Below are 25,884 nucleotides of genomic sequence, written 5' to 3' on the forward strand. Positions count from 1 at the left end.
AGTTCACCAGACTTGAACGTTGGTACGCAACAAAATGCGAAATACACGCACAATCTTGCGTTATCAGTTTGCATGCGTATGAATGGAAGTCAATGGAACGAAAGAAGTCAGCATGACTTGTAAATTGTTATTATATTTTTGTCTGCAGGCTGTTGCTATGGTGGGAGCCCATTTTAGTTTGTTGTATAAAGATGAAGAGGAGAGAGGAAAGTTTCTGGCCGTCATCACTGATGCTGAGTGGGGCATTCAGTTGGGCAAACTTGGGGTCAGTGCTGCTGAACTTGTTCATTATACTGCCCATGTGTTTGTCATATATCCAATAATCTTTTGATGGTCATCTTTATAGGGATAGTTCACCTAAAAATGAAAATTAACCCATGATTTACTCACACTAAGGATGTATATGATTATATTTTCTCAGAGTTAAATTAGAAAATGTCCTGGCCGTTCCAAGCTTTATAATGGTAGTAAATGGTGCTTCTGATTACGGTAGCTAATTATTTTAATTTGTAAAGTGTTTAAATATTGATAATTTTCTTACAAAATCACATCTATTCACCTCAGAAAGCCTTTATTAACCCAGTGGAGAGGTGGGGATTATTTCTGTTAAGGATGAATGGACTTTTTTGGGCTTCAAATCAAAAGCACCATTTACTACCATCAATTGTGTTCATCTGAAAAAAATAATCCTATACATTGAGAATGGCTTGAGGGCGAGTAAACAATCCTTTTAAAATCGTTTGATGATTGTTTGTAGGTTTCCATTCAGTCTGTATTCAGACAATGCAGAGAGACGAAGAGGAACTTGATAACTACGCTTGTGAAAAACAAAAACATCACTCCTGACGTCATTTTGCAGTACTGCAGGCAAGTCAGACATTTCCCTTGATCTTTTCTGGTGGCTTACAAAAATGATATTTCGATAAAATGACACCGTAATGAGGGTCTTTCTGTTTTGGGTAGTGTTTTATACGTCTCTATCTGCTAACAAAGTATTTTAGGTGTTTACCATATCAAACTCAGAAGTGTTGTGTTATTTACTTTCTGATGGGCAGCACATTTGATCTGGACTGCGATTCGGCGATCAATCTGTACATCACGACTCTGCTGCAGGATGACACCTGCTATGAGACGGAGGGGGCAGAAGATCACGACCCCAATCCTCCTCAGAAGGCCATCAAACAAAATGGAAATGATGACAAGCTGGAGCGAGCACTACAGATTGTTCCTCGACTCAACTCGACCCGAGATCTTGTGATCAGTCTTAACACGGCTTTGACCAAGGTGTCCTGCATTGTCTAAAAAGCTTCAATCCAGTCTTTTCATCTTTAGTCATTTTTATTGTTTTACTATTTGTCAACAGCGGACATATTATGGGATAAAATGTAATAGAGTATTGCAGTAACCAATGTTACATCATAATGCATACTTTTGTATTGATAAACAGTAATGAAATGCAGTTTGTACTAAAATTAATGTCATCTGTTCTCCAGCTGAGTCCTTACAATTATGAGCGGATTGAGAGGGTGCTCAAAACCGTTCAGATGGCGGATGAGAGCACCAGCCTGTTACCTCTTGGTCAGGTCAGTGAAATTCAGGTTCTGACATCAGATGAAACATTACTAATATTTGCACCTCAGTCAGTGTTGGCCACAGGGTTAGCTTTTTTAAAACTCGTCTTCATCCCAGGACGTTTGTTTTATAGGGCACCTATTATACCCATTTTTATACAAGATGTAATATAAATCTTAGGTGTGACCAGAATTTGTCTTTGAAGTTTCAGCTCAAAATAACCTACAAATCATTTTTTATAGCATGTCCAAATGTCCCTCTTTGGGACATGATTTTATCTGTCTGTACTATAAACTGTATAAAACGTAGTGTGATGTCACATTGACAGGAGAATCCAAAACGCATGTCTAATGAGACTGCTTTGGTTTAAAGAGATAGAAAAAGGATTTTTTCTTTTTTTAGGGTGGTTGTGTTTGCAGTATGTCCAATCTTTTTGCATAATAGGTGCTCTTTTAAAGGGATAATTTTCATCAAAAGGAAAAATCATTTACCCACCCTTGTGTTGTTCTAAACCTGTATGAGTTTCTTTATTCTGTTGAACATTAAACAAAAAATATTTTGATAAATGATGATAAGCACACAGCTGATTGTAGACCAAACCAAGGCTTTTAATGTTTATGATTTATCGCTCAGATGATGGGATTACTGCAACACTTAAAGTCACACAGAAGAATCTCTCCCCCCACCGATCTGGAGAGCTCATACCTGTTGGAGAACTGTTTAGAGCCAACGTCTCTCTCCGGCACCCGTCTGCCATTTCACCTGCTCTTCCAGACCAGCCACGCCTTCTGGAAGATTGTTTGTGTGTATCCGCTACCTACAGTCCTCTGCTCATTTCACCTTACTTGCATGATCTTCCCTATATTTGTGTGATCTCGTTGTCTATCCACAGCTCCAGAGCTCAATGAGGAGACTTTACCCACATTACTCTTCATCTGTAAACTCATGAAGGTAACACACACTTGCATGTCGATTTATATATAGTGTGTCATATACTGTATAAAACAGCGGGTATAAGAACAGAACAGAACCTTCTGTGGCAGAAGTGGCAGTGGCGGCCCTTGACTGCTAATCCAAGGGGCAAAAATTCAAAATAAGTGTTTGGAGTGTCATGTGTGTTGCTTGTGTTTTCAAAATATGTGTTTGTTGTATCATGTGAACCATGTGCATCCCGTGTTTTGTCTAAATAAGTACCTGCTGCACACGCGTCAAAACCGTTTATGATTAAAGAGACGCTCACAAAATACACGCAAGACACTCCCATAACACTAAACTCTGATTACGCATGAGTTTATGCGAGTATCTGCCAAACGCGAGCGTCTCTTTTATCATTAACCCTTTAGACGCGTCTGAAGCAGGCACTTATTTTGACAAGACACGTGATGCACATAGGATCACTCGACGCGCAGAACACATATTTTGAAATTACGACCCACACACGTGAAGGGCTACATACATGTTGTGACGAACTTTGCATCGAGCGCCCCTCGAAAAAAGAAGTCACCGGTCGCCACTGCACCTGAGCAATGCATGCAACTTGTTTCTCCATACAGGAGGCGTCTTACATTACCAAGAAAGGCTTTTGTGCAAAGTATTAAATACATTTCAGTAAGCGTGTTTGGTACTTTTTCCCTTTGTCATTTTAAATTATTACACATATGGATATCTATGGTTTGATTTCTTTAAATGTGTAGGATTGCGAGATGATAATTTAATGATTAGCACCTTTAGAAGTATGTTACGTGTTAATAACGCCTTAGCGCAAATTCATTTTAATGCCACTAATTTTATTAACGCAACAGGCAATTTCTGTTCGACCCTTGGTCTAGCTCACAGCTGGATGAATTGAGACGCAGCAAGTGACCTGCGCTGTCTAGATGAGTCTGAGGTTTTCATAAAAATAAGAACATTAAGCTCTCGTCCAGCGAATCCAATGCTCTAAATGGTCATTAAACATCTAAAATTATCTTTATCTGTACATTTCCTAAAAGGTGTACTGTCCCAAATCCATAATCTAAATCAAAGATGTGACTTCATTCCAACATGCTCGTATTTTGGTTTAGTTTTTAAGCATGCAGAAATGATAGAAAATAGATTGCAGGACTTGCTTGATGTTAAAATATTTATTAAGAGAGATAAAGTTCGGGACCTGATTGATGTTAAAAGAGTTATTAAGAGTGACAAGACTCAAAATGCGCACACAAATGCGCGACCCTGATATATATAGACATCTACACAAAATTACAGTTTTAAAAATTGTACAGTATATACAATGGAGATTTCTTTTGTCCAGGTTAATCTCGACAAGCTGTACGTTTTGGCTGTGAACCACGTGTTCAAGAAGAGCCTCTTGCCGTTGGTGTTGGATCAGTCCAAGCAAACCCATCTTCTCGATCCTTCAAGAGAAATGTCTGCGGTGACTCAGATCATCTTTAAACATGTGCTGTGCATCCAAAATCTGGAGCTGGCTGCAGCCACAGTCCATAAGATCGCACAGGACCTTCCTGCAGGTGAGTCTCACTCTTCATAATTTATGTCATTAAGGTTTAATTGTTGAACCTACATAGATACAAATATAAAATAATGACAGAGAGAGGTTTTTTTCTATGATTTCAGGTGCAGAAAAGACGGTTTTCTTAAAGTTCAGCTTGGAGCTTGTACACAAGTTGCTAAAGTCAGATACGCTTGAGGTAAGTTGCCTCTCAGAGCATCCGTTATATATTATTTCCTTCATAAGCGTTTCTCATAGGATTCATAGGGTATATAGAGTGCCACACGGATGCCCCATTTTTGTAGACCAAAACAAGAGTTAGTGGGACACTGGCTCCCTCAACAAATAGCTCATATTTTTTTCTATAGAGTTTTGGATTATCCCAAAAATTAAGCTTTGTATTTAAAAAAAGTTTATGAAGCTTACACATTTTGTCCAACAAGATAATCCTCACAGATGACCACAACTTTTATGAATTTTGAAGTCTAAATGCATTTACTAGAAATATAAAGCTAACCTCAGGCTACAAGCGAACTGCACCACGGTCTCTCCACATCAACGCCATCACCACCAAGCATCCAACAGCTCTTTCAAACTTTATTAAACACATTTAAAAACATGTTTTCTGATAAGGAAATACTCCGTTGATTAATCTTTGTTGAAAATTGTGCCCATGTTGCGTTGTTTTTGAGATCTAATGTCGTTTAAAGTCCCCAACAACATCTGTAGTCACATGTAGCAACTTTTTAGCAACCACCCTTTTTGGGACACTTCAAAGCTTTATAAAGTCACGAGTAGGGGTATCACTGGTGTTATATGTCATATAATAAAGTGAAAAAATATTTCGGCCTTATGTAAACCCAAGATCTTATTTGATGAGTTTAACTAAAACCCCATTCTAAAAACCCATTGACTTCGGAACGTTGGAACCAAAGGTGCAAAAATGCTAACTCGCATCTGGGTTTTGCCTACAAAAAATTGTCATCCCTGCAGCACTCTTATTTTGAAACTTAAGCTGTTATCTTGTTCATGATATGATACAACCTTGTGTGCCTTATTGCTTTTATAAAACATTTCTTTATATCTGTTTTTTTTTCCGATCCCCTGGGTGGTTCGAAGTAGGGCTGCACAATATATTGTTTCAGCATCAACATCGCAATGCATGAATTTGCAAGTCACGTCGCAGAACATACAGAGTTTGTTTTTTAAAAGAAGCACAATTCTGGAGCTCTTTGCTAGTGGTACACTATATAAGAAAGGTTTTACACGGCAGAAGAAAATCACAGATCTCTAATAAATCAGTGATTATTACAAAAAATGCAAGGCAAATCCTCTTAAACTGGTCATCTGGTGAAATCATCCAGTATTTCTCATATTGGAATATACATCACAGGAAAACATTACATTACTATGTAAGTTTCCCCCAATATTGTGCAGGCCTAGTTTGAAAAGGGAATGAAAGGGAATTGCAGGAGGTTTATGAGGGGGGAAAAAAGACTAAATTACAATTAAATCACAAAAAATTACATAAATCATTTTTAAATATAAAACACAAAATTATATAGTTTATTTGTTTAATCTTAATGTCATGTGACCATTGCACAACACACTAATATATATTAGAAAACTGTAAAAACTTGTACAAAATGGACAGATGTGTTTTATGTACCACCAATAAAATAAAATTACCTAATAACCGGTACTAATAACAATAGCTAAGTAAAATAATTCTGATAGTAACTTTATTAAATGAAAAATGAATGTTTTTGAAGTTACACATGGAAATGTGTTATTCATTTATAAAAAATGTACTTAAATTCTCAGGGGGCATAATTCAATTATTCACTTAACTTTTTTTGCTTCTTGATCAATGTGCCTAATGGTGCATTCACACCAACCACGGTAGAGGCGGCAAAATTGCGCTATTCGCGCATAGTTGGACGCTTGAACATTTGAGTTTACTCGCTTCATTCGCGTGTGAAATTCTAGTCATTTGAGACATTCACGTGGAAATTCGCGTCATGGAAGGGGCTTCTGCGACTCCGCTGAGATTCCGCTTGCTTCCTGTAATCACCTCACTACTACAGCAAGGTCCTGATTGGTTAATGCGGCTGCCGAAGTTCAGATTTTCAACTCGTGCGTTTCTTGCAGCTACGCTCAATTCGGGCGTTTCGCACCGCTCCATCTACGCCGCAGGATGCCTAATCGTGTCTTAACATGTAAATCACTCGCGCTTACTTCCTCTACCGCGTCTGGTGTAAACCCTGCATAACACTTCTAGTTTTGTAATGTAAATATCTTTCTACGTCCACCCCAACATACAATACATCCAGTGGAATCCACTGTAACATAACTGTCTATCAAATGTATATATAGTAATATGTCTAAGTTTGGTTACATAGTAAAAAATTCTCTAAACCATATTTATAACCATAAATCAGGAGAATCTGAAGGCTCGAGGAGAGGTGCTCACCTCCAAACTCCAGCTGCAGTATCAACGCTCGGCCACAGAAAATGCCCTCCTGTCATCTCAGCTCGGCTCCACGGAGCTCCTGAAGCTCACCGGACTGCCCGGCCGTCTCATTGTGGCTCTCTTTGAGCACAGCTCAGTGGTGGAGCGCATGAAGAGTCCTGCGGGACAGACCTTCCCCGGTGTGTAATATACAGTACCACTGATGTAAAGTATCTGTGATGATCTCAGTATTTCAACTGTTCCCTCTTTATATCTCGGGATAGATATTCACAGCGTGGCCAAAGAGATCGCTTCCATCAATGGCGTAGACTTTCTGAAGATCCGAAATATTCTTCTGGAGAAGTGGCTGTGCCAAACTGGACCGTCTAATGGCAAGGTAAGATCCGGCCACAGACACACTAAACAGAAGACGAACTTGGTGGATAAACAATGTAGTGTGTGATGATGTCACCATCCTCTCTCATGAGTTTGCAGAATGAAGCTGCATAATTAAACAAGACCTGTATACTTTATTTTCTGTAGGACATCAGTCATCAGGACATGGTCACTGATATCAATGATGACCCTGATCTCATGAGGTAGTCATTTAATCCAAATCCTGAATTTTTAATCAGTGATTATATGTGCTTGTGATACTGTATGGTTATTTTTCCCAACGCTTTTTTTGTCTGCAGGGTCGTGTATTTGTTGCAGATGCACCCCATGGATATAAGTGCCCGTTTGCTCAGTCCTATCCTGACAGCTCAGACATGGGTAAATGGGACTTTAAAACTTCATCCTAGCCTGAGCATTTATTATTAACGTTTCCATAAATTGAATCACTTTTTACGAATAGGGAAAACTGTGATGTTTGTTTGCAAGCATGTGTAAGGGTCCAAATATGACCCCATCCATCCGTTTGGCCCAACGGCGGAATCCAAACGAGGATTATAGCGCGTTCTGTCTTTTCCGGCGCTTGCAGATGACGTTTTGGCATTATGCAATTTTGTATTATTATTATCTGACTCCAAGATAATGTTAATATAAATCGGATTGAGAATTACTTTTAACAGTTACAGAATTTGGGTGGATGTTTGGTTATTCTTGTTTAGCCCTACTTGTTATTGCATCCGTTCATTCGGCTACTCATGTCGCTTTGGACTCACGCACCGGCCGTTTATTAATATTTAATAATCATGCGGGCCCACGATCACAACCGAATCAGGCTTGGTCGCTGCTAGAGGTTAGACCATATGTTCAGAAGGCCGCCCTTTACGCGTGCTCATCTCTGAACATACTTTATTTAGTCCCCATAGAGGTGCAACTTAATTATTACAATATTTATTTCTAACCAGAGGCTCACGACCACTATCATAAAACAAACTGACCGTCTTCTCCAAATGATAGCTTTGTATAATCGCGTCATAATTTAATATGCAACTTAGATAGATTAATATTGAAATAACCAGAGGCTGAGGCTCATCTGATTTAGAGTGGTCAGACAACATTTACTTGTTACTCTAAACAGGAAATTAGCCTCCACGCATCTAATTTAACTTAAACTAACGCCAAGTGCTAGTCGGATCTCCAAAATCCTCCGCTGATGTACTACTATGCCATCTAGTCTGGGATTTTGGTCCGTAATACTAGCCTGATTTTCAGACATTGCGGTAACAAGGATACATCGTAATTTACTAATCATGTCAATAACTTTTGTAGCAACACAGAATAATCCAAACACAATTTATTAACCAGGTAGGTAAAACATAATTCAGAAGCCAATTTACATTCCAATTCGAATACGAAAATCAAACGAAAACCCATTGCATACCTGGTAATGAGATGAAGATCTGGTTACAGATTCCTCAAAGTAAAATAACAATACATGATGCTGTGCCAGGACAGCATCATGGGGGTGCATTTCTCGATATTGAAAGTCCCGCCTAAATCTTCTACACATCTCCTTAAATAACCAGAGAACAAAGCATATAGGAATTTTGTACTGATTGGTTGTTGGTAAAACTAAGGGCTGTCCTTAATCTGTATACAGTGGGTGATTGGTTTATGCTTAGAAAGGGAGGTGTCTATCAACATTGAATGAAGTTTCACATATACTTTAACATTGAATTCTGTTGTTATATGAGTGAGACCTGTAACCACTTGCAATGAGACATTCCAATAGAAAACAAATAAGATACAGATTTTAGATTCTTTGTGCATGTAGCATTTCATATACAGTTTGCTTTTAGAGAAAATAATACAAATGTATGACACCCTAAAGGTGTGTCTTTGAAACCCAAATGTGTCTCAGTGGGAAGTCCACTGTGAATCGTGGAGAGAGGCTTTTCTCGCGCACTCACTTTGCCCCCATACAGTGTCCTTTGGGGAGGTGCTATCTTATTTAGGAAATTATCTTACAGCTCCGCCGCTTGATCATATCGGAGAACATAACAGTCCCGATGAGATCAACATACAGTAAGATGTTAGCTCTTGGTGGTGTCCAATCTCTGTAGTGTTCGTAGTGTTCAAGTTCAGTGTGTCAACCAAGGCCTGCGTGCTTTGTTCAATGAATGTCCCATTCTTTTGCGAAAAAACCACCTGTTTTTAGACGTTCTGTCCCTAAATAAGATAGCACCTCCCCAAAGGACACTGTATGGGGGCAAAGTGAGTGCGCGAGAAAAGCCTCTCTCCACGATTCACAGTGGACTTCCCACTGAGACACATTTGGGTTTCAAAGACACACCTTTAGGGTGTCATACATTTGTATTATTTTCTCTAAAAGCAAACTGTATATGAAATGCTACATGCACAAAGAATCTAAAATCTGTATCTTATTTGTTTTCTATTGGAATGTCTCATTGCAAGTGGTTACAGGTCTCACTCATATAACAACAGAATTCAATGTTAAAGTATATGTGAAACTTCATTCAATGTTGATAGACACCTCCCTTTCTAAGCATAAACCAATCACCCACTGTATACAGATTAAGGACAGCCCTTAGTTTTACCAACAACCAATCAGTACAAAATTCCTATATGCTTTGTTCTCTGGTTATTTAAGGAGATGTGTAGAAGATTTAGGCGGGACTTTCAATATCGAGAAATGCACCCCCATGATGCTGTCCTGGCACAGCATCATGTATTGTTATTTTACTTTGAGGAATCTGTAACCAGATCTTCATCTCATTACCAGGTATGCAATGGGTTTTCGTTTGATTTTCGTATTCGAATTGGAATGTAAATTGGCTTCTGAATTATGTTTTACCTACCTGGTTAATAAATTGTGTTTGGATTATTCTGTGTTGCTACGAAAGTTATTGACATGATTAGTAAATTACGATGTATCCTTGTTACCGCAATGTCTGAAAATCAGGCTAGTATTACGGACCAAAATCCCAGACTAGATGGCATAGTAGTACATCAGCGGAGGATTTTGGAGATCCGACTAGCACTTGGCGTTAGTTTAAGTTAAATTAGATGAGTGGAGGCTAATTTCCTGTTTAGAGTAACAAGTAAATGTTGTCTGACCACTCTAAATCAGATGAGCCTCAGCCTCTGGTTATTTCAATATTAATCTATCTAAGTTGCATATTAAATTATGACGCGATTATACAAAGCTATCATTTGGAGAAGACGGTCAGTTTGTTTTATGATAGTGGTCGTGAGCCTCTGGTTAGAAATAAATATTGTAATAATTAAGTTGCACCTCTATGGGGACTAAATAAAGTATGTTCAGAGATGAGCACGCGTAAAGGGCGGCCTTCTGAACATATGGTCTAACCTCTAGCAGCGACCAAGCCTGATTCGGTTGTGATCGTGGGCCCGCATGATTATTAAATATTAATAAACGGCCGGTGCGTGAGTCCAAAGCGACATGAGTAGCCGAATGAACGGATGCAATAACAAGTAGGGCTAAACAAGAATAACCAAACATCCACCCAAATTCTGTAACTGTTAAAAGTAATTCTCAATCCGATTTATATTAATATTATCTTGGAGTCAGATAATAATAATACAAAATTGCATAATGCCAAAACGTCATCTGCAAGCGCCGGAAAAGACAGAACGCGCTATAATCCTCGTTTGGATTCCGCCGTTGGGCCAAACGGATGGATGGGGTCATATTTGGACCCTTACAAAGTCCTTTGGGGAGGTGCTATCTTATTTAGGAAATTATCTTACACATGCATTTGATAGACGGTTTTTCATAGGCAGCTTACAGTGCATTCATGTTTTTTATTAGTATATGCTGCTATTGCAATGCTCTACCAATTGAACTTCATGATTTCTTTCGTCATTCTTCTCCCTTTTTGTGAAAAGTGGCTGTATAAGGTTCCTGTAACATTTCCGATCAATCTACAGTATAACACTGATCAGTAAGCTTTTGTCGATTTGTGTAGCCACTGGGAGGATCAGGTCTGCGTTTGACCTTTGAGCATCGCAGTCGGGCTCTGCTCTGTCTCACTCACTTAGCCGATGCGGCGACATTGGAGGCTCTTTCCAATCAACCCAGCAGCAAAATCAAGTGAGTGAAACGAAAAATACTTTTACGCAAGAACATTATAAATCTTAAAGCTTTATGTCTTACGTTTTGTTGAACATTAATGATTTTGCATTGCTGTTTGCACAGGTATTATTTGAAGTGTTACGTCTATCTTGCCCAGCTGGAAGCTCTTAACATACCGTATACCCTGGAGATGTTCATCAGCAGCCCAAAGGAGGGCATGATCAAGGGTTTGTGGAAGAACCATAGCAATGAACCTCAGGTAGGCCGTTCTTTAAAGGTATCTGTTAGGGTAGGATGACACCAAATCGATGCCAATGAAGCAGACTGTATGTTCGGCTCAGATTAGCTGAGTGTTGGTTGCACCTGACACAATAGCCAAATAGCAGTGCGTTCTGTTCAGCCACAGGTGGATTTGTGATATATTCATAATAGTTCTGCCTAGTCGCGGAATACAAGTCTTTGTTTACATATTAAATGTCTGTACTGTGTATAATAATAATAATGTATATATACATGCACACACATGCATGTATATATTTAAGAAATATTTGCATGTTTATAAACATTTGTATATTAACAATATATCAAATGTCTATATATATCAATATATTTTTTCCTTAAAAATATACATACATGTGTTTGTATTTATATATACACATAATATTTGCAGGGTTCCCACGGGTACTTGAAATCCTTGAAAGTTTGTGAATCTGGGGGGGGGAATTCAAGGCCCTGGGACGTTTTTGAAAATATACATAAATAGATACAGGTCATTAAAAGTGCTTGAATCTATTTTATGCAAGAAGTTTTCTAAAAAAAAAAAGACTTTTTAAACACACATTCCAAACTTTTTGCTTTAAATGCTTATATCTTCTGTATGCGAATGTTGATTCATACCAAAATGCTTTTTTGCATAGTTGTGTTTGACACATGAAAACATCTCGGGTTACGTATGTAACTGTTGTTTCCTGAGAGGGAACGAGACGCTGCGTCTCCTTTGCCATAGTTCCTGCGTCCCTGTAATGCTTTCTTTGGCAATATTTCAGATAGCGATTTACTTCCTGGCTTCCGCGTCACCCTGTCTTTGTCGTTAAGCCTCGCCATTGGTTGAATATTAATATACACATTCAGACGCACTTACACCTGGAGGCATCCCCAAAGTGTCACCGCAGTGACTCATAGCGAGTTCCCGCAAAGGGAACTTTAACAATGTATCTTAAAAGATAACATGATGTAACCTTGCTCTCACTTGAAATGTGTCCCCACATTTAGTCCTTGAATTTGAGGGTACTGGACCTGGAAAGTCCTTGAAAGGTCCTTGACTTTGAAGTTAACTAAAGTGTGGGAACCCTGTATTTGCTAATGTACTGTGTATAATAATTATGTACACAAAAACTTTTATTTAGCAGACGAATAGTCGTGACTAATCATTAGGCAGCCCTAATATCTATTAAGTATTCACATAGTGGAATGGGACATGCAAAAAAAATCTGATTACCATTCGGTTTGCTCTCTCTTGACCTTGTGGTTTGCTTGCTTCATCACTTCAGCAGTTTTTCTTCTTGTGGAATGGTTTAGGGCTGCAAGTGACAAATATTTTTGACCAATCAGACTTTTTTTTTCAAGTAATCAACTAATCGTATTTACTTATTATAGCTAAATAAAACCTAAATGAGGATATTCATGTGTAGAAGTGTTCTTTTAAAAGTGCAAAAGCAACACATTGACTTTTACAAATAGAATCATTTTCATAATTTTAAAAAAAATTAAACCTTTATTAACCAGCATTTTTGCCCCCGTAATTTTAGTGTTATACATAAATGCTATTTTACTGTTGTGACACTATATTTTTATCTCACATTGTATGAAAAAAGCCCCTGACTTTATAAGCGCACAAGCACTGTTCAAAACAATGGTGGTGCGGGAGCATGTGATGTTACAGACCAACTAATCGATAATGAAATTCATTGACAACAATTTTGATATTGATTATTATTTTATTGATTAGTTGTTCCAGCCATAGATATGTATAAAGGCTAGATGTCTCGCCGCGCTTCTGGCCAATTGAGTGGAACGTCCACATTTGGTGGCCATCTTACCACAGGCAGCTCGCTCACTTGTAGCATTGAGTTTTAATAGTGCAGGTACTTTTAAATGGCCATAACTTGCTTAATTTGCTACCGATTTTCAAACGGTTTGGTTTGTTATAAACGTCAAGGATGTACCTATGACACTGCATACTTAAAAAATTAACTTTTTAAAAAAATTCATAAAAACATGTTAAAGCATCCAGAATTATAGCCACATTAATAGCGTTTGTAAGAAACCAAACCGTTTGAAAATTGGTAGAAAATTGAGCAAGTTATGGTCATTTAAAAGTACCTGCACTATTAAAACTCAATGCTTCAAGTGAGCAAGCTGCCTGTGGTAAGATGGCCGCCAGGTGATGACGTTAGAGACTCCGCCGTAACACATCTAGCCTTTATACATATGGTTCCAGCCCTACACTGGTTGGCTAAGCCAGTCAGAATGAGTCGACTCCCAGACAAACTCCACCACCGATTCGACATGCCGATTCGCCTGAAAAAAGGCAAATGGTGACTTACTTTAGCGACAGCGCGGATCACACCGAAAAAATCCCAAAAAGTCAGACAACACTCAAAACCTCCACGACATCTAAATTCAAGTGTTAGACACCCATTGTTTTTATTGTAAACAGTCAAAAGTTAATGTGAAAGAGGTGGGAGTAAGTGGTCCTGTATCTCATTCTGTAGGAGTAAAGGTTTGTGCGTGAGAGGAGTTGACAGCCAGTTATTTTCCCAGCACATCACAACACGCTTTAATCACTTTCAGTATAATTATGCAGAGCTGAACTGAACATAGCAAATGATGTCACTGAATTAATATTGTAAGTGATGTAGTTTTAATTAAAACAGACAAAAATCATTTCTTGCAGCCTGAAGCAAAAGTTTTGGGATGTTCATGAATAAAGCTCTTCATTAAATCTACATTACATTTGTTTGTACAAGGACTTACTGGTATAACCCAGATCTTATTTTATTTCCTTACTGGAGGTTAATTTGCCTGTTTTACCAATCAAATTATGATGTTACAATTTAGAGGGATATTTGCTTCAGGCATGCTAATTTGTATATGGTAGTCTTGTGTATATCTGTCCTAACAAAAATCTAGTGAAGCAATAATAGTAATAATAATAATGTGTCTAAGGCCACATTCATATGAAGCCAGTGTCAAGTCCCAAGAAATGTGTATGGGTGTGAACAAATGGCAGAAACAATGCCTTAAGGGGTGTGTCGTAGTGAGGACATGGGTGTCGTCACAACAAGTTACCTTTTACATGTAGCTCTTTGACACAGGTGTTTTAAATACAGATCAACATTCATGACGAGAAATGTGTGCAAACTGGAATAACGCAGAGATCAGGGAGCTCCTCACTCTCCATACTGAAACTGAGATCGATCGCCAGCTTCATAAAACAGTGCACGTTATGCGCAAGTTCATGATCAGATCAAAAAATAAATGCACACCTGTGGTGTGGTTTCTCCAGAAAGAAATAGCATGTGATAAGTAAAGATATTTTTCTATGTGTTTTCCATAATCTGTTGGAGAAAAGGGCTAAAATATACAGATTGGCTATACTCATGAAGACGCAAGGGTGTCAGTTTCAGATCAAACCACTCGGGGAACCGTTTCAAAAAAATAGCGGGCTCCCAAAATGCTGGATCTGTCTGGACAAAACACTGATTCGATAATTGTTTTAATGCATCTCTGTGTGCACGGGCTCTAAATATCAACCTGCTGAAACTGATAAAAACAAGCATGTGTGTGATACTTTAGGTTCTCATGCGTTGTCTCTTTTGTCCAGGCTGTTCGTCTTGTGGCAGATCTTTGTTTGGAGTATCAGGTTTATGATCTTCAGCTCTGGAATAGTGTCCTGCAAAAACTTTTGTCATTCAATATGGTAAGTCTGTTTTATTATACTATGGTAAGTCTTTTATAAGAGAGTCATTTCTGGGCTACCATCATTTACTGTAAGTATCTTCATCTCTGATCTTATCTGAAAATCTTAATTTACACAAGCTCTAGGATCACATTGGCTGTTTAGATGCACAAAATTTTTTCAATCCGACTGAATTTAATCTGATTGAAGGTTACGACAATACAGTTTACATGTACCCTAAACAACGTCTGCGCAAGCGCACAGCCAGGGTTGCCAGATTTGCGTATCAAAACCATCCGCATGGACATTCAAAACTAGCCCAAAAGCATCCCAATGATTATTCACAGTCCAAATACCAATAACTAATGAACGAAATACTTCCGTCTCCGACCCGCAGGAAAAACAACCCATGGAGTTTAAAAAGTAGTCCAAATCTGAACTCGAAAAAAGCCGATATACACTAATAATGGGTGGACGATAACTATTCTGAATCGCACAGCCAATATTATTCACAGCTATTTCATGTACTACGGCTTTTGATCAGTAAGTCCTTATCGATCTAAAATCACTGTTAGTTTAAGTCGTTTATAACATGCATTTGAAAAAGCAACACTCGTCAAACATAATCATTATAGATATTCTTTATTATCATGAAAATACCGGAAAAGGTTTGAAGAACAGCAATATAAATATATCATTAAGCCATTTCCTGGAGCTGCGTGTCATAGCTACGCGTGTATGGTTCTTCGTCTGCAGCGCATATTGAGTTTCTGCACGAGAGCGCCCTCTGGCTTTTGGATGTAGCGGCATTTGACCGTAATTCATTGAGAAGCATAGCAAGCATCATCGGTGCACCCCAATCAATACGATTACAAATAGATTATTTGGTTACATGCACACCAGTGGGGAACCTTCAGGGCCTTCTACGCCTTCAGAGAAGGCCTAAAAAAATTTATAAAAAGATTTTTTATAATAATAATACAAATAAATAATATAGTATTCAATAAAAATATGTTTTTACATTTTTAAATTTCTATTTAATTCAATTTAATACAATACATGTAATATATTTTCTCTCATCTGTGTTCTAACGTAAAGCTTACTGTCAGGTTCATGTCATGAAAACATCTTATCCAATCAGAATCGTCTGTCTCTATTAAGGCCCGGTTATCTGGCTCATTCATTGGTTAGGACTTCATGAATCCCAGGGAAGGCCAAGCTATGCGTTTTGGTGTGGAGAGTGACGGGCAAATCGACCAATCACGTTTTGATTTCAAGTGGGCGGGTAAAAAACAAAGCATTGTAAGCCTTCATGAAGTCCTAAGCATGCAACAAACTGGATGCGAGCTGCCGTAAAACGCCAAAGACGAAGATCATAGACCGTTAATATTAATACAGTCTAATGGCCCGAATCTCTGCGGTGAGAGTGGTTGAGGTAAATGGCGGAAAACGTGATTGACGTTGTGGCTAGCTTGATAGGGCTGAGGTAAAAACGAAATTACTTAAGCGCGTACTCGTGAAGAGCACAGCCGGGAGAAGCGCGTGCATATGACGCGAACACGAGAAAAATAATGGGTTTAATTATACTTTTACTTCCTGACAGTTTCACTCGTTACGTGAGGATAGTAATGACTGACAGACGACGCCGAATAACATACAATATAATTTCCTAACTAAATCTGAGAGAATGCGAAAACATTCAAATATTTTTTTCCCCGCTATAAGTTAACCGATGGGCAGGGCGGAGATACATTTTGGTAGCCCTCGGGGCTTGGGCTAGAGATTTTGCGAGCCCTGGATATCTTATAACAACAGTTATAAGCCACAAGGAGGTGCACTGAGAACGCAGGGTGCTATATTTCCCCTTATGAAAAATACTAACAAGGTATCCTACAGCTAAATATATATTTCCAAAAAATAAAAAATAAATTAAAGAACATAATTTAAGCTTGTTAAATGCAAATTTACAGAGCCCCTGTCATTACAGAGCAGCAGAGTCTGTATTTGTGTTTATCAGTTAGATTAAAGTAATTTTAAACGTTAAAACTGCATTTAAAGGCAGACAATGCCCATTCTATAATTCAACTTTGCGTGCTCAGAATTTTTACACGTTCACTGTATGATTTAACGAAATACGAATAGCCTAGTATTATGGATGGAGAGGCATTTGCACTTCATTGCATATTTTGAAGGCCCAGCTGAAGTACCCACGGTTCGCCACTGATGCACACATACAAATTTTCATCCAAATGGTAAATCGTCTTCTGAAACCCAAACCACAAAATGTAGATTATAAGCAACTTAAACTGTGATTTTGGCCAAATTTGCTAAATAGCCCTGCTTTCAACCGATAATATTAAAAATATTTTGTCCCCTTAAAAAAATGCATTTAAATTAAGTATAACCAGCTTGGTTTTACAAGTTATTTTTTATCTTTTTTTTTTTTTTGACTCACTTGCATGTCTTTAGCACTGTCTTTATGGCAAGAAAAAATTTTTTCCTCTTTTCTTTTATAGACAGGTTACTTACAGAAGGTTCTTGAAGCTCTCTTGGCAGCACCCAGTCTATTAGAGGTCATTTTTCTTTTCTTTATTTTTATTGTTAACATGCAACAACTTTGTGTGTTTATATTAAAAACGTGGTATTTATTTCTCTTTGCAGGGACAGGGTCTGTCCAGGACCTGGCGCAATGTCATTCAAGCCCCCTTCCTGACAGGTCAGACTAAACATACTTTAAACATTATTATTATTATTATGCTTTCAGAAATACTTGATTTTAATTGTTTAGTTGTGGCATTCCAAGGTTAGATATGTAACAATAAAACCGATAACACACTGTTCATCTGGGTACAGCAAGTGCTACTTTCATGTTTAATGTATCAATTTGCTGTCTCTTCAAACAAAATTCAAATTTGTAGCCAACAATACATGTAAGGAATAATTGATGATGGGCTGTTGAATTATAAGAAAATAATGCACACCCAAGGTGGTATTCGCGTTGTGCCGTTACACCGCGCGTGTGCATTATTTTCAAATAATTGAAAAGACAGGAGTCAATTATTCTGCTTATACCACGGGGACCCCAAACATTGCTTAGGTGCTTATTTTGTTAGGTTTACAGAAAAATAATCAACACCCATGGAACATTTCTCATCCAATCAGAATAAAGCATTCAACAGCCCTGTGGTATAATTTAAATTAATATTCATGTCTAATTATTTACTGATGTGACAAGAAGCTGTATAATAAGCGGCGGCATAATGTACATATCGCAAAATAAACTTAGACAGGTCGATCAGGACCTCGACACCAAGGCATTTTTTTACTTTTTGTTGAATTGCTTGACTACATTTATTTAACATTTCATTCTTTGTCTCTTTATATGTTTATTTGACAGCCTCTCTTCCTCTCAGTCCTCAACAGCAAGAGATCATGTATAAGACTTTTGTCCTCTTACTAAAGTAAGTCTCTTTTCCTAAAAGATGAAGGGCTATTAGGTTTATCTGTAAGATTGGGTGTATAATGTGGCATCATTTAATGTCAAATCTAATGTTTATGTATTTTGCATTTCATTTCAGATGCCCATTTTTGTTGACACTGGATCTGGTTGCCATCGCCAAGCGGTTTTCTCAGTTTAACCTGCAGGCCTTTTCTTTGGGCGCCCTTCTGCTCATACCTTGTGTCAATAAGAAGAAACCACACATTCAGGTACAGCAGGTCTAAATTCACTGCAGATGGTGCTCAGCACTTTGAGAGTATTATGAAACATCACCAAGGATGTAGAAAGTAATAGAGTGCTGATGTCGTATTTTTGTAGGCCAGGCCAGAAGTATGCGAGACACTGGTTCCTTCACCAAAAGCCAATAATTTTTTTTCCGATGACTTTTGGATTATCACAAAAAATAAGCCCGGTGTTCAACAATTTTTTATGACACTTAAACGTTTTATCCAAAAATAATAATTTTTACAGTTGAACAACAACTTTTATGAATTTAGAAGTCTAAATGTGTTTACTAAAAAATGAAAAGCTAACCTAAGGGGGCGATCACACTAAACGCGTTCATGGCAGTTGCCTTTTTTGAATTATTTTCTATGGGCAGTGAGCGTTATGCGTGCTGTTAATGCTGGCTGAACGCCATGCGTTTTTATCCGCGTGCCACAGCATGCGTTTTTGTAGGACACTGAGAGCGAAAAAGCACCCAACGTCATTCACGTCTTTCCATTGTCCAATCGAATGAGTGCAGAGGCGGGTCTTCCGTTGTTGTGATAGAGGTTTACAGTTGCATGGAAGATCTGGACTCCACTGACTCACTTGCTGCGTCCGAAACCGCCTACTACATACTATATAGTAGGCGAAAAGCAGTAGGCGAGGCGAGTAGTATGTCCGAATACATAGTATTCGAAAAACAGTATGCGAAAAGTACCCGGATGACCTACTACTTCCGGTTAGATTTTGCAGTGTGCATACGATGGACGCTTCACTATCCCATGATGCCCCGGACGAGGAGTTATCCAACGAAGAAGAAGAGGCACGCGGCTGTTTTCGCGCTGAAATGACATGACGTGATGACGACGTATGTCACGTGATGTAGCAACATGGCGGATGTAGTACGTCCGAATCTCATTCATACTACAAGGATTCATACTATACAGTACCTACTGTTTTAACGCCAAGTAAGTAGGTACTTCATCTAATTCAGTACCTACTATACAGTATGCGGTTTCGGACGCAGCCACTGTCTCCTTTGTGTTTGTGCACCTCTCACCCTCAAACAAGGTCAGAACAAGCGTCCTCTTATTAAAGTTTCTGCTAATGTGACAGTTAACAGCAAAAGAGCGCTCACGCTTCAACATTTGATTGACAAGAGAGCTGACTCGGTGGTTGCCTAGCAATATAAAAAGCTGCGCAGCACTAAAGTGACTAAAAAAGCCTTGCTTTTCCAATCGTTTAAAACACATTTGGTGTGATTGGCCCCTTAAGGTACATTCACATTATAAGCGACTTTGTTGCTGTGTGTCGCTCGTCTCTTTCAAAAGAGGCGTTTCTATATCTGGTGAGTAATGTCCACTCCAGTAACTGACAAGAGGCGGATGAGGTGAACTCCACTGCTTCGTTGTCATTGGTAGTCGCTCTGGAAAGTCGCTCATAATTTGCATGAAGTTAAACATTTCTCAACTTTGTCGCGCGACTGGACACACCCCATACAGTCGCCAACAGTCACTGAATTGTGCCCATGTTGCGTTGTTTTCTAGATCTTAACGTTAAAAATCCCCAACACTGTGTGTAGTCCCATGTAGCAACCACCCTTTTAAAGACACTTTGGGCCTTTAAACAGGGTGTAAGGGGCTGTTTACACTTGGAATTAAGATGTGTTGTCATCGATCGGATCACAAGTGGACGAGAGAGACACATTACGTTTACACCTGGTATTTAAATCCGTCTCTTTTGTCCACTTTCGACCGCATCTGACCTGAATACTGTGAGGGGGTGGTCTGTGAGACGATGGGCGAGTCTCTCTGCTGTCATTCAAACCCGAGCGGGAGTAATGACGAGTTTATATGGACGAAAACTAATATTATGTGGGAGTCCACTGCTTGTTTAGCAAGTTAACATGCTGCACAGAGTTTTGTACGTGTGTATGTAAGAGCTTTCTCCGAATTTCAGCGCAATTGATGAAATAGGATTGCGCAACTTTCACACGCTTTCAAAGCGAAACTACGGAGATCCTCCGCTTTAGTTTTATCAATGAAAGACTAAAAATAGCGCTGTTCACCGTATGTTCACGCCAGAAGTAAAAAAAAAGACGTAAAACTTGTGCTTAATATACCTCAGATTAGATAAAAGGGCTGAGAGAAGGCGGTCGCGTGTGGCTTTTCGAACACATTCAACCACATATGCGTTCCGCAACTCCAAAGCGATCCGATCGAAAGTGGTTTCGACTACCTCTGGATGTGGTTGAAAGTGGTCGAAAGTGGACGAGCTCAAAACGTTTTGAACACAGTTTACACCTGGCATTAACGTCGTCCACTTGTGATTCGATCGACGAAAACGCATGTTAATGCCAAGTGTAAACAGCCTCTAAAACATTTTGAGTTCATCCACTTTCAACCACATTCCGAGGTAGTCGAAAACACTTTCGACCAGACTGCTGTTGTGTCCAGAGCACAATGTTTTACATTGTTTTTGACTTCTAACGCGAACACACAAAAATTAAATGTTGCGATTTTCTAGGCAGATATGGCTAGGAACTATACTCTCAAACTGGTTACTTTAAATAGCAGGGGACTATTTTCGGGCAGTGCTTAATATTCACTACGCCTGCTGCAGCCATGTTACGGCAGCAAAGTCCTTGATTATTACGGCAGAATTCGAGTATAGTTTCTAGCCATATCGGCCTAGAAAATCGCAACTTTAAATTTTCTGTCAGTCTTAGTACACAATGTAACTACAAAAGAGTCAAGTTTTAAATAGGAAAAATATCGAAACTCTTTGGTAATTTTTGATCGCAATGCTAATGGGCTAGTCATATTCAAAGGATTATGCTAAAAGTGGTAGCGCAAGACCTGAAGATCAGCTCAATGAATTCCAAAACAGTAAAAATCAAATGCTTAACTGTAGGGGAGCTGGAAAATGAGCACATTTTCAAATGTGAATTTTTTTCAAAAAATGACTTTGGAACAATGGAACCGGAATTGCTAAATGCTAACTCGCTTTTGGGTTTTGCCTACAAAAATACATGATCTCTGAAGCACTTTTTAAAGCAATCATGATTTTTAAACTTTTTGGACTTTCTTGGTAGTGAAAACTTTACATGTTAAGATTGCAGATCATCACCCTCTTGAGACTTTATCTTTAGCAACAGTCTTTTCTAATGACTTGTTGTATTCTGAAGACATATTAGATGAATATATGCAGACTAGTATTTCCATTTTCCCACTAAACTAGTGATTTTGTTGTTGTTGTAAATTAGAGCTTTCTGTCGTCCTGTAACCCGACCCTCATTCTGGATCAGGTAGAGGACAGCATGACCACTGGAGAGCTAGCCGGCATTCCTTCACAGGTTGACACCTATTATACAAATGAAAAATACTTCTTTTCAAATTTTTTCATTTATTAAAGCTATTTTGTGTTCCATGTAGATCAGAGAGACCGTGTTTGTATTTCTTTGTGAAAATGGCCGGTCAGAGGCGTTGATAAAGACCAGACACTTCAAGTATCTGAAGAGACATCTGATCACAAAGGGTCACTGTGATATAGTGGAGGATCTGTTGAACTACCTCATGCAGCAAAACTGGTTGGTTGATCCTCCTAATTTATAACAAGACATGAAATACACTTCAGTTCTATAAGTTTGCGTTGTTGAGGGGCTGTACCGTCATGAGAATGACAGAATAACACTGTTTTCTTGGGCATTTTGTGTATTGTTGAAATGTCAGTGCACCTGGTACTTGGAGAAATTGCATTATAACTATAAAAGGGTCAATGACATGATGCATATTTTAGTGTCCAGGGGCATTATGTACTACAAAGACCTGCCTTTAAATGTCCTTAATTGACTAAAGCCTAGTCCTTGCATAATCGAAAACCTTTCCGGGAATCCGCCCCAAAGATGCTATCAGTAGTCTCTGCCAGTAACGCATACACCATCATACATTTTTGTGCAGATATTACACAATAGTTCAGAAAAGTGTTGTGGAAAAAAAATAGGACACAGCTTTTGAGACTTTACATTCTTCTACCAGCATGGTACAGTGAATATAATTACATGCAATACATAAATAGACATGGATGCACTTATCAGTGGTTTCTTTTATTGTTGTGGTTTTTTATGTAGTAAAGAGGAGGCAGTTTCATTTTCCCAGGAGTATTTGAAATACAAACAGCTGAAGGGAAGGGACGTGAGCAGCACTGCTGATCCTGTCAGGGTAACAAACTCACGTGTAATGTTATTAATGCGTTTGTTGTATTTGTAAACGATGGTTCTCAATGTTCACGTGTCTTTTTAGGAGTTTCTGGAAAAAACAATGGAATCCAGGGATATGAAGAAATCTACAAAAAACTAATACTAATACTAAAACTGTAATTATTAATACATCATTTGTTCTGTACAAAACATGCACTTATGTAATATTTATATTTTATTTGCTTGCACAATCTACATGTTTTCTCTTCTTTGCTAAAAAGTTAACGTTACAATTTTTATTATAAAATAAACTGTTCTTTCTACTATTAAATGTTGTTGTTTGTGATTGTTTCAACATTTACTTATTTTTTGATTGTGTAAATACTTTTTCTTTAAATTATCGTGACCATAAACATACTCAAATACATAATTTGATGTTTAAAGAGCAGAGTTGTATAGTACTTAAGTATTTTTACTTTCTACATAAAAGTACATTTTCAATTATTCATATTTTATTCGTGTTTTTCTTTAGAAAACATACATTCCAAAACATATTATCATAATTTTTACTCCACTACATTTCATAATTTCAAGTTTTTGGTTTACTTAAGTAAAAATTATTTTCGTACTTTTACTCAAGATAGTAAAAGTACACAATTTTTATGTAATTAGGCATTAAATAAATTTTAATATGCAATATCTAATGAATACACAGTATGATTCTATGCTTTAGAATGTAATGAAAATCTTTTAGTAAAGAAAAGTAATTTTTTTCTCAAGACAAACACTCTGATAAAGCACAAATGTTTGGAAAATGTAACTAAAAAACTTAAGTATTATACACCTCTGATGACATTTCACAAGACTTTTAAAGATGTCAAATAAATCTTTGGTGACCCCAGAGTACGTATGAAAAGTTCTAGCTCAAAATACCATATATATAATTTATTATAACATGTTAAAATTGACACTTTGCCGTTTTTGGGTGTGTCCTTTAAATAGCAAGATTGTGATTCTCACGAAATCCAGATTTAGAAGGTGTCCAGCATCTGTTTTAAAAAGCCCATGTAGCCATTTTTTTTGCACATATAAGATTAAGGTCTGAACTTACTATTACCATTATTTTTAGGGTATTTAAACAATATTTCCTATAGACTTATTTACATTTTTTAGATTATCATTATCAAAAGTTATCATTACCGCAATGATATTACATTACCATAAATATATGCATTTACAAACTCATGTTTCGGTAATGAGAACTAAAAAGTTGTCTAGGTACTATGACAAACAAAATTTTTACTTTTATCTGGAGAGAAAAAATAAGAACTGCTTACCTGGTAGCCATCTTGAGTGTCACAGTCAATTATGTCCCAATTATGTCTCTACATTTACCAATGATCACCAAATACCACATGTTTCTTTACTGTAAATGTTTATAGTACAGTATAACATGCACTGAAGCTTTTTATTTTTGTTATTTTTTTATTATAAATATTTCCATGTCAAAGAACCCAAATCCAGTCATGGACATGTTGCGGTAATGAAAATGTTCCCCTTAAATGTGGAAAAAACAACAAAATTGGCTTGTATGATGTCATTTGAAATCATGTGCAAAATAGTACATGAAGAGATGTTTGTAACTGTATGCTTCTTATTTTGATAGCATTTAATTTTTTTATCAAAATGTTTCATGACACCTCATAAGTCTAATTTCGAGAGAATCACCATGAGCTGATCTCTGCACTGAATGGCAGTGCCATGGTTGGATAGTGCAGATTAAGGGGCGGCATTATCCCCTTTTGACATCACAATGGGAGCCAGATTTCTATTACCTATTTTTTTACATACTTGCAGAGAATGGTTTACCAAAACTAAGTTACTGGGTTGTTTTCTAAGTTGATAGAAGCACTGGGGACCCAATTATAGCACTTAAACATGGAAAAAGTCTGATTTTCATGATATGTCACCTTTAATAATTGTTTTTGTTGTTTACGTACTAAACAGTAAATTCTTACAGTAACTTCACATATGATAAACTTTAATGTGATATAGTACATCAGGAGCACTGTATGTGATGAAAGATATGGGTGTGTTTGTTAGTTAAAAGTGGGTGTTTAATACGACTTGGTGATTCACAAGCAGTACGTCTAGTCATTTGGCATGCTTGAAGTTGTTTACATTTTTTGTGATAAGGTAAATGGTAAATGGACTGCATTTATATAGCGCTTTTAACTGACCTATGGCCATCCAAAGTGCTTTACAATTAGCCTCACATTCACCCACACATTCATACACCGACGGCGGTGTCAGCCATGCAAGGCGCCATCCAGCTCGTCGGGAGCAGCTGGGGTTAGGTGTCTTGCTCAAGGACACCTCGACACTTGGTCCGGTGGAGCCGGGGATTGAACCACCAACCTTCCGGTTTGCAGACAACCTACATGAACCACTAGGCCACTGCCGCCGCATAAGGTGTGACTTGGCAGTCAATGCAGAGTTGAAAAAAATGTATTTAAAGCTTATAATCATTTAACATTTACTGTATATTTAGCTGCAGTCTAATTGTATTAGTAGGAATGATACATGACTACAGTATTGCGGTAAACATATGATGCAAACCATTTTGAAAGATATTTTGGTAACAATGTAAAGCTGGTAGTTAAGTTTGTGTTGCGCAGGTGTCAAATGTGTCTTTCCCAGTCCTCTGTAACACTAGAACTCTTGACACACATTTATCAGTGATGGTACGTTAACCTTACCATTTACAAATATCACTGCCATTTGATCTCTTACCTCTAGGGAGATTAATTTACAATGGCTTATAGGTCCACTTATATCATTCTTGCAGCAATGGTTACACCATGAACCTGATATGGAGTTTCCCACCCGTACTGATAATCTGATCCAAGGCCTGTAAATCATTAACCATAACCAGGCCCATAGGTTGTTTCCTGACACCCTTTAATGTTAATTCTTTCACTTAATTGAACACTGTAT

The 25,884-nt window shown here is 37.9% G+C and overlaps 1 protein-coding gene across 2 annotated transcripts in view; it reads left to right on the top strand.

Moving 5' to 3' along the window:
- Positions 1 to 23,262, top strand: part of kntc1 (kinetochore associated 1) — a 49,277-nt gene extending 26,015 nt beyond the window's left edge. For both annotated transcript variants that reach the window (XM_065284489.2, XM_065284490.2), the window contains exons 39-61: positions 149 to 265; positions 758 to 867; positions 1,056 to 1,284; positions 1,494 to 1,583; positions 2,206 to 2,374; positions 2,465 to 2,523; positions 3,866 to 4,082; positions 4,189 to 4,262; positions 6,505 to 6,715; positions 6,800 to 6,912; positions 7,059 to 7,114; positions 7,211 to 7,289; positions 10,916 to 11,040; positions 11,146 to 11,281; positions 14,909 to 15,004; positions 17,500 to 17,556; positions 17,645 to 17,699; positions 18,381 to 18,444; positions 18,562 to 18,691; positions 21,955 to 22,044; positions 22,124 to 22,278; positions 22,819 to 22,909; positions 22,991 to 23,262. In XM_065284489.2, the coding sequence (XP_065140561.1) occupies positions 149 to 265; positions 758 to 867; positions 1,056 to 1,284; positions 1,494 to 1,583; positions 2,206 to 2,374; positions 2,465 to 2,523; positions 3,866 to 4,082; positions 4,189 to 4,262; positions 6,505 to 6,715; positions 6,800 to 6,912; positions 7,059 to 7,114; positions 7,211 to 7,289; positions 10,916 to 11,040; positions 11,146 to 11,281; positions 14,909 to 15,004; positions 17,500 to 17,556; positions 17,645 to 17,699; positions 18,381 to 18,444; positions 18,562 to 18,691; positions 21,955 to 22,044; positions 22,124 to 22,278; positions 22,819 to 22,909; positions 22,991 to 23,047 (2,580 nt within the window). In that variant the 3' untranslated portion in view covers positions 23,048 to 23,262. The remainder of the gene's footprint in view (positions 1 to 148; positions 266 to 757; positions 868 to 1,055; positions 1,285 to 1,493; positions 1,584 to 2,205; positions 2,375 to 2,464; positions 2,524 to 3,865; positions 4,083 to 4,188; positions 4,263 to 6,504; positions 6,716 to 6,799; positions 6,913 to 7,058; positions 7,115 to 7,210; positions 7,290 to 10,915; positions 11,041 to 11,145; positions 11,282 to 14,908; positions 15,005 to 17,499; positions 17,557 to 17,644; positions 17,700 to 18,380; positions 18,445 to 18,561; positions 18,692 to 21,954; positions 22,045 to 22,123; positions 22,279 to 22,818; positions 22,910 to 22,990) is intronic.
- The last annotated feature ends 2,622 nt before the right edge of the window (positions 23,263 to 25,884 follow it).

Source organism: Paramisgurnus dabryanus, chromosome 5 (genome assembly GCF_030506205.2).
Source record: "Paramisgurnus dabryanus chromosome 5, PD_genome_1.1, whole genome shotgun sequence".
Taxonomy (NCBI): Eukaryota; Metazoa; Chordata; class Actinopteri; order Cypriniformes; family Cobitidae; genus Paramisgurnus; species Paramisgurnus dabryanus.